Source organism: Xiphophorus couchianus, chromosome 23 (assembly GCF_001444195.1).
Source record: "Xiphophorus couchianus chromosome 23, X_couchianus-1.0, whole genome shotgun sequence".
Lineage (NCBI taxonomy): Eukaryota > Metazoa > Chordata > Actinopteri > Cyprinodontiformes > Poeciliidae > Xiphophorus > Xiphophorus couchianus.
The window spans coordinates 15884621-15901265 of record NC_040250.1 but is presented as its reverse complement, the minus strand read 5'-3'; the positions used below and the strand labels follow the sequence as shown (position 1 = coordinate 15901265).

The 16645-nt window shown below is 38.0% G+C and overlaps 1 protein-coding gene across 1 annotated transcript in view; it reads right to left on the bottom strand.

The window, feature by feature from the left end:
- Positions 1-16645, bottom strand: part of trpc7b (transient receptor potential cation channel, subfamily C, member 7b) — a 59670-nt gene that overhangs the window by 10660 nt on the left and 32365 nt on the right. The window contains exons 8-9 of the mRNA XM_028008026.1: positions 1412-1607; positions 833-1054 (exon numbers count right to left, since the gene is read on the bottom strand). Of these exons, the coding sequence (XP_027863827.1) occupies positions 833-1054; positions 1412-1607 (418 nt within the window). The remainder of the gene's footprint in view (positions 1-832; positions 1055-1411; positions 1608-16645) is intronic.

Here is a 16645-nt window from a genome sequence, read left to right as displayed (position 1 = left end):
TTTCATATATATTTTAAGTTACAACCATAAATTTAAATGAGTTGTTTTTAAAACTTGTAATATGAGATAGATCAACTCCAAGAAACACAAGGATGGGAACTGATAAAAGGCTTCTGAAAATAGTCAAGATATATACAGCAATATAAAGGACATCTAAATAAATAAAACAAATACAGATCTGGAAAATGTGGCATGCATTATCTAGAAAGCTGTTAAAGTAAATGGAAAGATAAACTATGATAAATGCAGAGCAATGCCAGTTCAAAACCTATCAGAAGCTGGAAAAAAGGCTTTTTCTTCAGCAGCAAAATGGCAAAATTAAACATGCAGCCAGTCGTACAATGGAATGATTTAAATAAAAGGACATTCAAGCAGCCATAGTTCAGAGCTAAATTCTACTGGGAATCTGTATTATGGCTTGAAAGGAAAGAAAAAAATCTCTGCATCCAATCTGATGGAGCAAGAGCTACTTTGCAAACAACGGGCGCACACTTCAGTCTAAATGTGCAAAGCTGGTACACAAAAAGCCCAAAACACATGCAGCTGGAGTTTCTGCAAAACGCACTTCTACTTCTAAGTGTTGATTCAGCTTACACACAAACGCACACCACATTTTTCATATATTCATTTGTAGAAATTTAACAAAGAAAACTATATATAATTTCTTTCTGTTCGGGTATTATGTCACACCTTGTAAAGGTTTATTCTGTAAAATTCTGATACAAAATACATTGAAGTTTCTGGTCTAACGTGGCAAAATATGTAAAAGTTCTATTGGTACGCTATGTACCCTTTTGCAAGACACTGTAAGTAGAAAATGCAAAATTTTGACCTTGGCCTGTGTGTGGAGCATGCCCATCTCCACCTCATTGTTGCGGCGGCGGCCATTGGCCTTGCAGAGGCGTATCAGGCACGACTTGATGCGAAGGACCAGGTAGTAGAAGGATTTGGGGCTGGGAACCAAATTAAATGGGGCAGGCAGGGTCCGACCCTCGTCAAAGTAGGACAGCCACAGCTTGGCGCGGGCAAACTTCCACTCCACGTCTGCATCCTCCTACGTGGACAAGCAAACACAGACGCAGGGTGAGTCTGCTGATGGATGATGACAGGAGAGACAGGAATAACAAATGACTTGCTTGAGCACTTTGACTTCTAGAGGACAGTGCTACGACGGCAGACAGCCCAACATCTGCCTGTTGACAACATGTCTGTGTTTTGTATCTTTGAGAAAAAAAACTTTGAATTTTTTCTATGTTTGATGGAGTCTGATGTTGTTTGATTGATTTTCAATAGCTGATGCCATTTTTTAAGTCGCAGTCTAATCCTCTCGTAGACACATCACTGATACCAGATGATCCTTATTGACTTGTTGACAACGTCCTGACCTTTTTTCTATTGAGCCGCTACATACCTCTATCTCCTGGTACGAGCTGTTGATCATGGCAATGAGCATGTTGAGGAGTACCACCACCATGGTGACGTTATAGACTCCGTAAAGCACGTAGCCGATGTTCTCTATGAACTTATGGTCGTATTTCAGCACCACAGAGATCACTTCAGACAGCCCAAAGATAGACCAGAACAGAGTCTTGAAGCTCTCCTCCACCCTGAGGGAAAAGAGAGATGGGGTGAAATCAGTACATAAGAGAGTGCAGGTGTGGGTAAACACTGTTAGCTGCTAGTTGCTGAGTCACACACATGAAGACAGACAATATGTGATCTAATGATGTTTGATTTGTGAGGCAGGAGTGATGAGTCATGTCCAATTTGAACACACAACCCCGTTTCTGCCTCTGCTGAACACAAAGTGCTGCAACTGCGCACACATGAAAAAGCAGACAATGACTCAGCTGCAGCATTTAGGAGATAATTAACTTCTCAAACTAAGTTTATCAAGTTATAACCCTTTGTCAAACTTTATGCAAAGCAGACACCTTACGTTAATGGAGACATATTAAAAGTTTGTCCAGAACAAAAATGTGTAAAAAGCTTACATACAATATGGTTGGAAATATATATATTTTTAATTTAGGACTTTTAATACTTTAATTAGACCATTATTTTTCTGGATGGAATAATTATACAACAACCAACCTTCATGAATTTTAGCCAAAAGAATTGGATGCACATCTGGTAGATAATTATCTCTACTCCACAAATACTCCAAATTATACATGCAGACCCAAATATATAGATAATTAATACACGTGGCTCAGAACCACAAGCTATTTGTAGTTGTCAATACATTTGTGACAAAGTTCTGGTTCAGAATCACGTCACATTGAGTCCAACATTCAGCCATCTGACTCACATCGTTACTCAAATGAATGCAAGTGGTTTGATGGATCAGAAACAGGCCAGAAATCACCAACGCTCAAGTCCATCATAAACAGGGCTCTGCTGGAACACCAACAGTGGCTCTGTCTGCAGATAAGCGAGCTCTCCATTTAAAGAAGCATCCACTTCAAATTAGACACATTAAAGTTCAACTGAGAAAAGCTTTATGTTCGATTGAGACAGAGAGACTTAGATTAGCCACTTAACTACTGGATGGTTCCTGTTTTGTAAGTAAAACGTAATTTAAGGCAGAGTACAGCATGCACTCCATAGTGACAATGTCGGCACAATTTTATCATTGGCTCTTTATTTCACAAAGGTTCTTGGTCAATAACATATTTTCATCAAAGATAATTCAATGTGAGGGTTGCAAACTTAAGAACTTTGAGACAACTGTGAAGTCTGGTGATGGCGGCATCTTCATGTGGCGCTGAGTTGCTACCAGTGGTACTGGTATGTTTTACACAATGGATAGATTAATAAAGAAGCAGGACATCCTGTATGTTCTTTACCTTAAATAAAATCAACAGCTAGATATTTGAGAATTTTAAAAAAGACTTTTACACAAGGCATGCATCAAAACTGGTTTTGAAATAGATAAAGTTGGCTAACGTCAAATATTTGGAAAGCTTTGACCTCAACTATAGTGAAATTTTGTGGACTGTGCTAAAAACCAGGTCAGTATATAAACATGAACTCAAATGTATGAATCTACTTGTTTTTCTTTAATTCATTGAAGATGTATGTTATATTATCATCCCTCCCTGAAAAAGAACAGGTCAAATTCACAACTAAAAACTGAAAACATAACATTCATGGCACCCTTCTCATTTTAACAAATATGTCACAAACGGACCCAATTTGTGTCCCATTTTCAAAAAATCTTCTGTGTCAAAATTACTTTTATCAGTTGAATGAATTTTGACAGAATTGTCTATCCCTGTGGATGAAATACAGGCAGTTCTTAACCTCTATTTGGCTTTTCCTCTGTTATTCAAGTATGCTAAATCAAGAGTTTAATAAATAAAAGGACATATCTAAAGTTTCTGAGTTCCACAGTTAAATGTCCAGTTGTGTTTCTGAGCCTGAAGGTTGGAAAGAGAAAAACCAGTAACAGGGCAAAAGGCTGCATGACCTGTGAGCACCAGTTTCATGTACATCTGCGTATATTAAAATATTCCATGAGAGGCAACATGGGGCTTGAGATGACAGAGGGGAGGCACAGTGGGAGGAATGAGCGGCCAGGTTGAACTGCTGGAGGGCTTGGAGGTAAGAGAGCACTGAGGAAAGGAAAGATGTGTAGGTTGTGGAACTGCGAGCGTCTTCCAAAAAAAACTTCATCCACTGGCACACAAAAAAAGGCTAGATGTTGGCACAGAGGAAAAACCATCATCTCACATGCATGAAAGGAGTCTGTCAGACAGGAACATACACAATCGTCAACTTCCCCCACGTTTCTCTTTCTCACTCTTGAAAACAGAAAATCCTCTGGGTGCTTCACCTTTTATACCATAGAAGAAGACGGGGAAAAAAATCCTTTACTCTTCTATGCAGCTAGAGTAACTTTGTTACTCACTTATCTTCCAAAACATTGTGATTCTGGGCAAAGTATTTATAATTAGCCTGTTCAGCAGAAATTAATTTCTATAATGTTCTCTAAACGTTGGCATGCTGTCATTGCTCTTTGTGAATCTCATGAGTTTGTTGAAAAAGTCTAATTAATGATTAATGTACATAGACAGCTTTGAGATAATAACCACGCTTCATATCTTCAAAAGAAACGACTTCATTTTCACTCAAACCTCTGTGCATAGAGGCTTCTGCTGAGCAATAAAAAAAATTGTGTTAGATGCAAGGAAGGTTTATAGAGGAATATTTTCTTTGTGCCATTGCACTCCCCTCAAATTGCCAGTTTTTTGCAGACTGCTGTTGTTGCTGTTGGAGATGGACTAGAACCGTGATTATGGCTATTTCCACGAGATGCCATTGCTGTAATTGAGGCCATGGCTGTGCTTTAGTTGTAATGACTGCTCTGTCATGTCAGTGGCATATTAGTTGTAATGGCTGCAACACGGATGACATGTAGGAGTTATATGTGTGGCAGTGAGTTGACATCAAGAGAGCGTTAAAGAATAATTGCAGAAGAGAAATGACAAATGTAACAGAAATAAATGTTAAATAAAAGTTGAATCATTACCTGGAGTCTGATTTTCACTGAGTGGCAGAGCAAATCTGAAATATTATATTTTTGCTATTGGAGAGTGTGTGGAGTGGTCAGTTTTAGCTAGCACAGTTCAGCTCAAACAAATGATGTATGACATCAGCAGACCACTTAACTAAAATTACAACTAATGATGTGGGAGCTTTTAATGTGCCTCAGAAGCGTTTTCACAATAAAATTAACTTTTCCATGTCAAAGCATCACATCCACAACATAGAAATATTCTGTTTTAATTTTACCAACAAAATGCAACACATAATTTTAAAGCCGAGGAAAGTAAAACATGGTTTTCAAACTTATTTACAACTAAAGAAAGCATGTCTAGTCAGTCTCTTCTTTAAACTATTACCTGTTACTTTCCTGGCATATTTAGCTGACACAGAACATCTACAATGTACTTCAGTACAGACTGAGTCAAGTAGATCTCAATGAATGACTGGTACTTTAAAGACTTTGACCACTGGTAGGAATGCTCCACCAGTAGTGATTCTTTGATCAAGAACTACACCCTCAGCATAAAACACAGTGGGATCTTGTTGCAAAAGCAAAAGGAGAAGACATCTCCAGTAGTCTTCTTCATGTAGACATTTATGTAGTTATGGCATTCTAGTTTGTAGGGAACACATACAATTCATACAATGATTACTCTTTTTAAAAAAAAACAAAAGCCATAATGGTTTTGGTTTGCACCACATTAGTGTAGTTAAAAAGGAAGAACTCCTACAAAGAGATTACCCAAACATTTATTGGTTCTATGCAATATTCATCCATACATTTTCTAACACCCTTGTCCCTAGCGGGGTTGGGAGGGGTGCTGGTGCCTATCTCCAGCTAATGTTCTGGGCGAGAGGCGGAGTACACCCTGGACAGGTCGCCAGTCTGTCAGGGCAACACAGAGACAGACACACACACGCTCACACCTAGGGAGAATTTAAAGAGAGCACTTTACCTAACAGTCATGTTTTTGGACTGTGGGAGGAAGCTGGAGAACCCGGAAAGAACCCATGCATGCACAGGGAGAACATGCAAACTCCGTGCAGGAAGACCCAGGTCCGGGAATTGAACCCAGAACCTTCTTGCTTCTTCACAGTGCGCCACTGTACTTTTTTGTGTGCCAGCAATATTCATAAAAACATAACTTAATAAGGGATTAAATGGTTGCCATCTCCACATCAGATTGCTGTACAATCATCTAATTAAATCTCATGTACTGTGAAGGTGTCCAAAACAAAGAACTTTCACAAACCACCGTGTTGGGTTTTAAGTGGCTTACTGGCAGCGACTAGGGAGGAAGGCTGTTTCCATCAGTACTTCCCCTCCAGCACTGTTTAAATAATGAAATCCAAAAGGCTTTAGTGCAATCAGAGGAGATAAAGAAGGTGATTTTGGAGGGCATGCTGTGAAGACCAGTGACTGAGACTCTCTTACAAGATAAAAAAAGTGACTTTTGAATCAACTCCAAAAAGGGGGATACTTTTCTGCTCTTGATTATGTTATAGCCCATTTATCTTTCTAATCTAATGATTTTTTTAAAATCAGTCTCAAGGTCCTACTGTACTTCCCAACCTGTGAAACGCTTGCCCGATATAGAGGAGTTTTTCTAAAATGTAAGAGGAGATAATTATAGACAACTTTCTTTCAGCCAACGTTAAAGTGTTGTTAAGCAGACATTTGCAGGAACAAACACAATTAAAATTCCACACTCACCAAAAGGCAAGTCTATAAATAGTCATTGCTCATCTGCTGGGGCAGATTGTTAGTTTGATAGGAGGAGACTTGCAAAAATGTGACATTCATGCGTTGGCAGAGTGGCTCACAGGGTGTTATCGTTTAATAAATGTGGACACAAACTGGAGTTTTCACTTTATATAGATCTAGATTTTGTGACAGTTAAGATGTTTCTGCTCTTTCGCACATATAAGCATATTTTAAAAGCATTCATATCTGATCTTCTGCAATAAATGACTGCTAATGAAAAACAAAATACTATTTTATGCTGTTAAGGCAGGTCTTACTACAACTATAAAGTGTTTTTGTTTGTTTTATCTTTAGATATAAAGATAAAATAAATCCCAACCACCCGACCAGGTGGTTGGGGTATACTGGGCAATACCACAGCAGGACTTCCATGATACATCACAGACATCTTCATATTTACAGCAACCCATGCAAAATGTGCAAATGACAAATAGTGATGTTTGTCAAGAGAGAACAGGTAGCTTGACCATTCTTCCACATGCAGTTTCTTCATTAGCCATGATGCTTGAAAATCAGTGAAGAATGTCTAATCAACTTTACAGGTGTGTTTCTGAAGTGTTGGAAAAAAACTGGCGCACTTGAATAATACTCAAACATGGAGAAACATGCAAACAAAACATAGAAAGGCCTCAGGTAAGATTAAATCCCAAAAAACCTTTAAAAAACTTGGTTGTTAGCTGTTCAGTACTTCATAAAATGATTCTTTGAAGGGTCGATGAGTCGATGACCTGACATAACTGGTTCCAGTCTCTTGGAGGAACAACTTTTTCATCTAATGGTTTTTGTGACTGACTAAATTTTAATGTATATTTTAATTGGCTTGTGTGACTCTGTGTGGACTGCTGGACAAAGAAACCCTGCATCTCCATGAAATTCGAATAACCTGTGATAGAAAATGGATGGATAGATGAATGAATTGGGCCATAAGCTACAAGGTGGTAATGAAATAAAACTGTTAAACAAAAAGATTATATGCCACAAAATATTTTATAATAGAGTAAAGATAATGTTATGGTTAAAGACAATATTTCAACACTTTGTACTTTATTTTTGACAAGAATAAATGGCTTTAATATTCTCAGATGTGACATGACATTCTCCTGACTCTGTACCATTCATAATTTTCTCATATATTTTTTAAATTTAGAGTTTTGTTTGATCTTAGATTAATATTACCAAATAAATGAATTTCAGAATTGTTGTGTCTTTGCAGTGTTTCACTTTTCCAGTAGATGGCTATGTTTTTTAGTGGAGTATATCCTCCCTCTCCTGCTTTAAAGGCAACTTAAACTAAGTAGCTCACAGCAACAGCTTAGAAGTTCCCCGTTCTTTAATCAAATGCAACCATTTGTCTTGTCTGAGTGATCAAAAGATAATGGCAATAAAGCCAGCAACTGATTAAACAGATTTTTTTTTTTTCAATTTGAAGAGCTGTAAACCATGCAGCATTTTATTAATTGGATCTGAATAGTTGTTTTTTCTCCAATTTAAAATCTTTACTAATAGTTCATACCTGTAACTCCTAGAAGGGAAATCGAACAAAATAAAATGTGTCTGAATCTCAGTACAACTGGGAAAGTCTCCACGCATCACCTCTTTCTGCACCAACCCGAGACATTGCAGATAGAATATGGATGCAGGTATAAACTGAGGAAAGAGCTTCTGCTTTCGTTCTGGCATATATTGATGCATGAGCAGGGAGCGTTGCTGAGTATCATCATTTGTTTTGCTTATCTTGTTTTCAGGTTATTTAATTTACTGAAATCTATGCGAGGTGCCTCCCAGGGAGGAAGTCCAATTATGGGAAATCTAAAATGTATCCCTGGAGATCAACAGCCCTTATAAATTCAAATTTGCCCAATGTCAGCCATTTATGAGCGTATTTTACAAGAAGAGACGGATGATATACTTGATCCCTCAGATTATGGAGGATTAATGTTTCTGACAAGCTAAGATTCTGATTCATTCATTTTAAAATTGCATGTGTCTGTATTTTATAGGACTCATCTTGAAGCCGAAATAGTCTGTTGTTTGTTTTCACAGCTGCCAGCTAACAAAAGGCTGCATAAGGCATGAAGGCTTCACACATAAACACAGGCACAGTTATGAATGTGAAATATGACTATTTTAAATAATTTTCCTTGAGGTCTGACCTAAACCAAAGCAACGACCATCCCCCATATTTGCTTTAGGAGAGTTGGCTTTTGTCCCTCCAAAGAAGTCAGCCTTCCAGATTTCTGTCCCAGGGTGTGAATAATACAAACCCTTACACTCAGCCCTGCAGGACTCTAACAGTAAAAAAAAAAACTGATGCTGCTTCTCATTCTCTTTCTACCAAAATCATGCCACATGCAGCACGGCGTGCGTCTGTGAGTGGGAGACTGGTGACTCACCCCAGCTCTGCGGGAGAAGACCAAACTTAATCACCAATGGGCCCAAATCAACCTCATCATCTCAGAGACAAGCCTTTATTTTCTTTCTCCATGCTTTATGTTTCCAGCTCCTCTGTGCCTCTCTTTGGTGCCAAGTCCTGCTCCCAATTTCTCATTATATTTTCACTGCTTTTACAGGATTCTCCCCATTTCTCTCCTAGCATATCACTCTCTCCATCGTTTTCACCAAACAGCTTTTACCTATTTCTGTCATCTTCTCTTCTTTTAATTTATTTTCTAATTTTTGTGTAATCCACAGCAAATCTTTTCTAATGGGTTTAACATAACATAGAGCAAATGTAAACATACCCTCAGTGAATGGCTGCAGATGGCACGCTGCTCATTATCTTACTGCATTCTGTCATTAGCAAGACATTTAATTCACCGCTCTTCTACACCTCTAAAAGCAAACAAGTAGTCAGACAGGCAAATATAGACAAAATATTAAATTGAGTGATAACTACCTGTTGTGGGGAAAAAAAGAGAGAGATGTCACCATGGTAACCAGACGGGTGGGGTCATATCCACTTCTCAATTTAATCAACAAATAAATTTGGCTCCCAAGAGATGTGCATCTGTGTGTATGTCTGATAGTGAGCCAATCAACCAAGAGGGAAGAACAACATAAGCTGATGTGTTTGCCTCTTATACGCACTTGTGCATGCGTGTGCATGTATGATAGACAGCGGAAATACAAAATGAGGCTAAAAGAGAGGAAAAGCAAAGGGAGGCTGTTGTGGTGAGTCTTCAGGCAAGATGTAAGAGGAACCATATTTAGCAGAGAATAGGATTTAATGCCAAAAGAGGAGCAATTACAGAATCAAGCATGTCTTAAGGTTCCCTTTTTATGTGCCTGACTGGTTTTTGGCTCTAGCTGCCCTGTTCTGTTTCCTCACAAGATGTGGAGCAATTTTAAAGACTAATGCTAGCTTAGATATTTTCTGTTTTGTGTTTCCGAGCACATGTAGTTGAAATTACGCTCATGAGATATGGTTTAGGACAAGACGTTGAAGTAAGTCACAGAATTAAAATGTGAAATGTACAAAACAAACACATCTAGAAAAAAATAACAGGGAAAAGAATGGACGACCAGGCTGTCTGCTTCCCTACACAAATTTATTTATTTATTTTCTGTTCAGGCAGCAATTATTCTTTAAAAAGAACAGAAAATATTTTTGTTAATTATCACATTGCAAATCATTGCAATCATTCCATGTGCCATTCCAATGTTTCACCCAAAGCTACTTGCCGACTAATTTGCATTGACTTCTTTTGTAGCCTTTTGCTAATTTGTTTTAATCTCCAAACACACTTTGGGAGAATGTGCTATAATCAGCTTAAACCAAAGTTGAACTTTTTCTTTTTTTCTAAAATCTGTTTCTAAAAACTGCAATGACTTTACTTGTATGACGTTTGGGTTGGTAATATTACTTCTTTGTTGAGAACATAAACCACTCATGGAAATTTTCTTGTGAAATCAGTCAGTTTTTTTCCACTTCATTTGATTTGAGACTACTCAGTGCTGAATGGGCGTGCAGCTAAAATTACCATCAGATCTAATCAGATTAACAAAAGCCACTGTTGTTACACTGAAAACTCTGGCTTTGTGCCCTGCCTAACTCATCAACCCATTAATCTGTTTCAGTGCACCCCTTAAATCATTATGTGATCTAAAAATATTCCACTAAACCTTTTGAGGAAAAAAAACTTACAATAATTCTCATTTATTTTGTCTAATAAAACATTTAGTTCTTGTATTTGCATCCCTGGGCCATGCAGTTTTTGTCTCAGTTATTAGGTACAATGTCATGTATGTAATGAGGAAACAAACAACAGCTGCGTCAGGTACCAGGAAGCCACCAGTGCATGAACACACAGAAACAGTGCCAGATAATATAACAACCAGAAACTTGGGTAAACAAAAAATAGTGACAAAGTTAAGAGATAAATCTTTATACATAACAGGATGGTGACCACATTGTTTTCCAGGATGATGACGTTGAAAGGCCCAAATTAGAGAGTTGTAAGGTATTCAGAGGGGATTGAATTTAAGCTACAAAGTACTTGTAGCCCTCCCTCCAGTAACTTATATCAATGGCCTTGTTGGGTGGAAGGAGTAAAGGTAAAAACTCAGAAGCAACTGATCTGAGTTGACAGACATAAAAGCAAGAATAAACTTTCACACTGTGAGGCAGCTCCATGTTTACAAATGAAGGTTTCTAAAGCTTTGTCAACCGTGTTGGTAAGTTCAATGAGAGACCGAAGCCTGACAGGCAGCCCAGAGGGCAAAGAGGGTCTTTGAGCTAAATAAACACAGGAGTTTTTTTTTTATGACTGATTCAAACACAATGAGGAGTTTATTCGCTCAATTCAATGTCAGCCGTTCATTTATGAACAGTTTTCCAGTCTGTCATGAAGTAGCTTGAACCTCACCATGCAATCTATCTATAACCTCTCTCTTCCAGTTACTGATAGCAGAGTCTTTTTAAACTTTATGATTCATAGAAAGGCAGTTTATAGATGGAGAGATGAGTTAAGGCTGCTATTGACTGTTGGACTAAACATTTATAGATGGGAAATTAGTATTTAGTTTGGATCAATACAGGGATGGAGATGTCTTGCTTTACTAGGAAATAGAGAGGAAAGTAGTGCCACAGAGGACAAGAGGCCTATAAGGCTATGCCTGCTGCTAAAAATCCAATAATGTACTCTTTCATGACTTGTTTGCCTGCTGGATACATACAGTAAAAATGGCTTGTGGGTGTAGAGAGGTGCAGAAAAAGTCATCTAGGTCAAGATACACCTAGCAGAGAGGTCAGCTGGATGTCTGGGCTTTTCTGTAGTGACTGGATTTTCTCTGACAGTGACAGACAACATACAGCGAGGACTCAAACTAAAGCTCCAACTTGTTTTTATAGGATGATGAGCTTTTACCAATAAATAACACCGTATCAGAGGCAATTTAAGGTAACATATAACAATGAAGCAAATTTATCTGCTAAATGACTGCATAAAATAAAATTGTAAAGGGTCAATGACAGTCAAGAGCATTTAGCAGTGGGAGCAGATTAAAAGTGACCAAGTTCAGATGACTGACTTTAAATTCAGAGGCTTCCTTGTTCAGATGAATTGTGGTAGAATAATTTAAATGACTAATAACATTTTGTAAAACATATTACAAAGGCAGAAAAAAAAGAAAGGCAGGGTGACTTGAATCATCTGATCCACTGATTCATGGCAGAGCTTTGCTACTGCTTCTTCTAGGTCACTCAGAGATCATTTTACCTTGAGGATATTAAAAAGATTAGACTCAAACGTAAAATAGAGAATATTGATTCCTGCCGGAAAGACTGAAAAAGCAGCTGAAGAGATGGTGGCTAATTGGCAGTGGGGTGTACTGGAAGAGTACTGGAAGCAGACTTCAGCTCCCAGTGGCGTGCCTAACGTAATGGTGAAAAGTGAAAAAAGCCCACAGAGGATAAACAGAGCAGTAATGAGGAGATGAACAACAGCCGCACCAGGTAAGCTATCAGGGACCAGGAAGCCACATGGGCGAGCACACACACAGACAGAGAGACAGATAAGAGACTAACAGATACATAATGAAGAGGGAGGAGAAATGACAAGAGGAGAGGCAAACCCTCCTGTCAACTAGAATCATCACAGACATCAAATATGTAATCTGAAACATTGGTTTGCTTTTGAGTGTAAGTCAGTCAAGATTTCTTTGTTAGTTGGTATTTTATTCCTCATCATGAGGAAACTAAACTTTGATTTTAAGGCATGGAAAGAGAAGTGGGTTGATGGCAAAAACATCCATCCATCCAAAAATAATAAAATCATATTCCTAAGAATAATCTTATTTTAATTACATTTTTTTCCAAAAAAGTCCAAATTACACTTGGGTTGTGAGGACACTGCTTTGTAACGTCAAACTGTATTTATCCTTCTTTGAAAAAATAGGAGAAATCTGTCTACGTCTGTCAGCGTTGTTCAAAGTAAATTCAGTTAGCTACTATTTTTTCATTTTATTTTCTTTAGCGGTCCATCAGTTTGACAGTTCCGTCCTCCCTTTCATAAATACTGACAAAGCATCTAAAGAAAGTCACACAACAAAAAACATAAGAGGTTTATGTACCTCATGTGTATGGAGCGGTGTGGCACCTGTTTTCATTCTGTGCTTCATTGAGATGGAACCAATGTTTTCAAGGGCAACAGCTGATGTCAAAGTAAGAATCAAAATGTTAGGCTTGCAGAATACATTGTCTACTTGGAAAACTCCAAGATAGGAATTTACTGAGAAATGTTTTTCCAACAGACACATTGCCATCCATGTTTGGTAGGATTATTATTTAGATAGTTGAATTGTGTACATGATGCTTTGCAATAGCACTTGCCATGCAATGATCTCAAACTTTCATGTATTTTAATGGAAATTAAAGTGATAGACAAACAAAGAGCAGAAAACAATTGTCAAGTGGAAGGACAAGGTTTCAAGGTTTTCATAGATATTTGCAAATAAAAACATTAAGGAGTGTTGTGCAGTTGTGTTTAATCCCATTCATTCTGTTAACCCTAAATAAAATTTAGTACGACCATATTCCTTGGAAGTCACATATCTAGTAAATGCTGTATTCTCCCCCTCGTTGTAATTATTCCAATAAAAATACAGCTTTTCCATAAATTTATCTGACATTTGCAGGAAAACCGAAGTAAACAAACACCATGAAACCTAAGCTGCTCTCCACTAGGTCAGGTGAAAATACTGTTGAATTATGAATCAGAAAAGGAACCAAGCAGGTCATTAAATCTAGAGAAGCTGCAGTGATCTAAAGCTCAGAGTACAACTATTAGTTGAAGATTCCTCAAATCTTGCCATAGATAAGCAAAACAAAGAAACCCATAGCTGAAAGAAGTACCGTTGTAAATGTAAAGGAGACAACATAACAAGGCTGGTAGTCAATGACACCAAAACTCAGCTTTCTTTTACCTAATTGCAAGACGGTATGTGAAGCAGAAAACTAAGATTGCACTTCGTCCCGACTCCACCGCTCCCCATCATGAAACTGACAGCACCTTGTTGTCGTGAAGCTTTTCTTCTAAAGAGCTGAGACTGAGATGGAAGTTCACCTTCAAGTAGAACAATAACCCAAAACATATAGCAGATCCACAAAGGAAAAGCTAAAATCATAACTTATTTAAGTGATCTATCACAATAGTCTGTCAGGTAAGTGGTAAACACTGTAAGACTAAAGTGCTTTACAAGGTTAGAGAGCAAAAATCTTTTTGCCATAAATTAAATCTTGTCTGCTTTAATCAATATCCATGGTGTGTTTTTAAACGTGTTTCACTAAAACGAAACTCATGTAATATTTAAGGCAAAATTCAAATAGCAGCTTGTGTCACATGAAATGTTACAGAATAAAATGAACACTGAGAGCCAGCTGGCAATAAACATACTCAGAGCTCGCGTCCTGATGTCTTCCCACCTTTCCAAATGCTTACGCTTAAATCTGTGCTAATCCTGTGAGGATGTATGGCTGTTGCTCAGTCTGCATGACCTTCTCTCATCCTCTCTTCGCTCTTCTTCTTCCTTTGTCTACGTATTCTGGCAGGTCTCCTGCATTTTGCCTGAACAAAGAGCCAATCCAAAAAAATCCACCTCTGCATCGCTCCCTGTGGTTCTCCTCTCATCTGTCGTCCCCTCCATTTCCCTCCATCTTTCTCCTCATTTTCCTAATTAACTTTGTCGCCTTACTTTTTTGCACCCAGAGGTATTTCTGTATTTATTCTCATATCTCTTCTGTCTAACTTAAAGAGAGGATTATCCATATTTTTATTGTCACATGTCTTCTGTTTTGTCCACCTTTCTTTGTGTGTCATGTAGTCATGCACAGCTGACCAGAGTGTAAATCAATTTCTTGATTTAGTGTTTGTCAGTAAACATCAGAAGATTCTTTGCACATATGCAGCTATTTCAGCAAAACAAACTCCGAAGAACAGTAAGAACAAATATGCACCGACTAGTCTATGGGCTCTTAACAGAGCATAATAAGATACAGATAACAGCATCTTATCTGTACATTTTGGAAGTGTCTTCAAGCTTTTCCCAGGTTTTGTAAAAGGGTGGTTCAGTCTTCATTAAGCTCTATCAAGTTGTGCGTTCATGCGTGAGTTTATATTAGTGTGAGGGTATTTGAGGTAAATCTGTGTTTTGGCCTCACTTTTTTTTATGCTAATCTTCCCTTCTTCCACATCACCTCCTTCACTGCAACATCCAGCCTGAGTTTTCCCTCCTGGGGTATCATTACCTCCTACACCTGGCGCCCCCTTCTATGAGTGAGAGCTATCAGACTGGGCTGTTCTTCATCCCTCCATCAAACGTGCCCTTTCAGATATCTGACGTCACACACACACACACACACGCACCCCCACTTACAAAACAGGACACTGCGACATGTTTCTTTGCAAGAGAATAAAGGACAAAAGGGACAGATTTGACACTGTTACACTACTATTATTAACACTCAGCTGCTATTCTACCTCTTCTAGTGGGTGAATATTATGCTAAAAACAACCAAAAAGCCCCTCTGAAATCTTCCAGTTAGATGTACAACACAAACATGTATATATTGTCTTACATATACAGATATACATATAAAAAATTATATTTCTTTCTCTGCATGCCTGCCTCCAGATACTTTGTTCTGACATGCCGACTGGATAAGATTTAATACCAGACTGACCCCTGGTGGTAAAACAGACAACATCAATTTCTACGAAAGTGAAAATCTACTGTGTGTACAGGTAGACTGAGCAATTCATTGAATATCATCAACTCATTGATGATATTCATCAATATTTCTGTGTAATATTTCTCCTTATTACACAGGAGAAATATAGGCACTCACAAAGGTCAGTAATGCATTAACACGGTCTTATTTGAGCAAAATTCACAACCTTCTTTGAGGAAGAAACTCTAAAACAGAGAAGAGACTGGATTCTACACTTCTTTCTGTCTAAAGCTGCACATCTGTGCTGTGCTTGTTCTTTGCTTTGTGAGAAGTCTTCATTAATGTCAGATGGTTGGTCTGTGGCCACGATCTCTTTGACACTCAATTCCAACTCCATTAGACCTTGTTTCTGCCTGTCTGTGTGTGCTGCTGTCAGTTAACTCTCTGCTCTTTCTGTCTGCTCGCCACATTGTCTGGATATTTGGCTCCATGTAGGTAGCCAAGCAGAACACAAAGCCACTCGGTGCAGAGACTCTGCAGACGAGATACTGTACACGCACCCACTCAGCACAGCTATGGCTGTAAGCTAGAACAAGAAAGTACAATTTCTTTTATGCTCCCTGTTATAACAAGTGACTATAAAGATTAGTGAGGTCATATACTTGTTTTCGTATTTTTTTGCATTATACACATAACTGATAGGTGAAGGATATGAGGATAATGGTATTTGAAATCAAATTTTGGATTTTGACCCTATGTACATCTGAGTTGACAATTTAAACAAAGGATCTAACAATAACTGTTTAAAATAGTTCAAGCTACTATAAGCTACTATAAAGTAGCTTGAACTTTATAGTAGCTTGATGTAGTACATAAAGTAAAGAGTATTAGTGAACATGCAAAGCTAGGTTGAGAATAAATACACAGGTATACACCCTTTTTTGCTGATCTGGCTGACAAAGAGAAAGGGAAAGTAAAAAGGCGATAAGTTGAAATTAGATATGAAATATTATAGTAGTACAATGACATGGCTTTTGCCATTCAGTAGGAGGATTTGCATAACTATGAAGATCATATTTGCAAAGTGAACGTAGCCATACAAATAAGGACAAATGTGTTGGCAGCCCAGATATATGAAAAGTCTCAAACCTTAATGCCTGAAT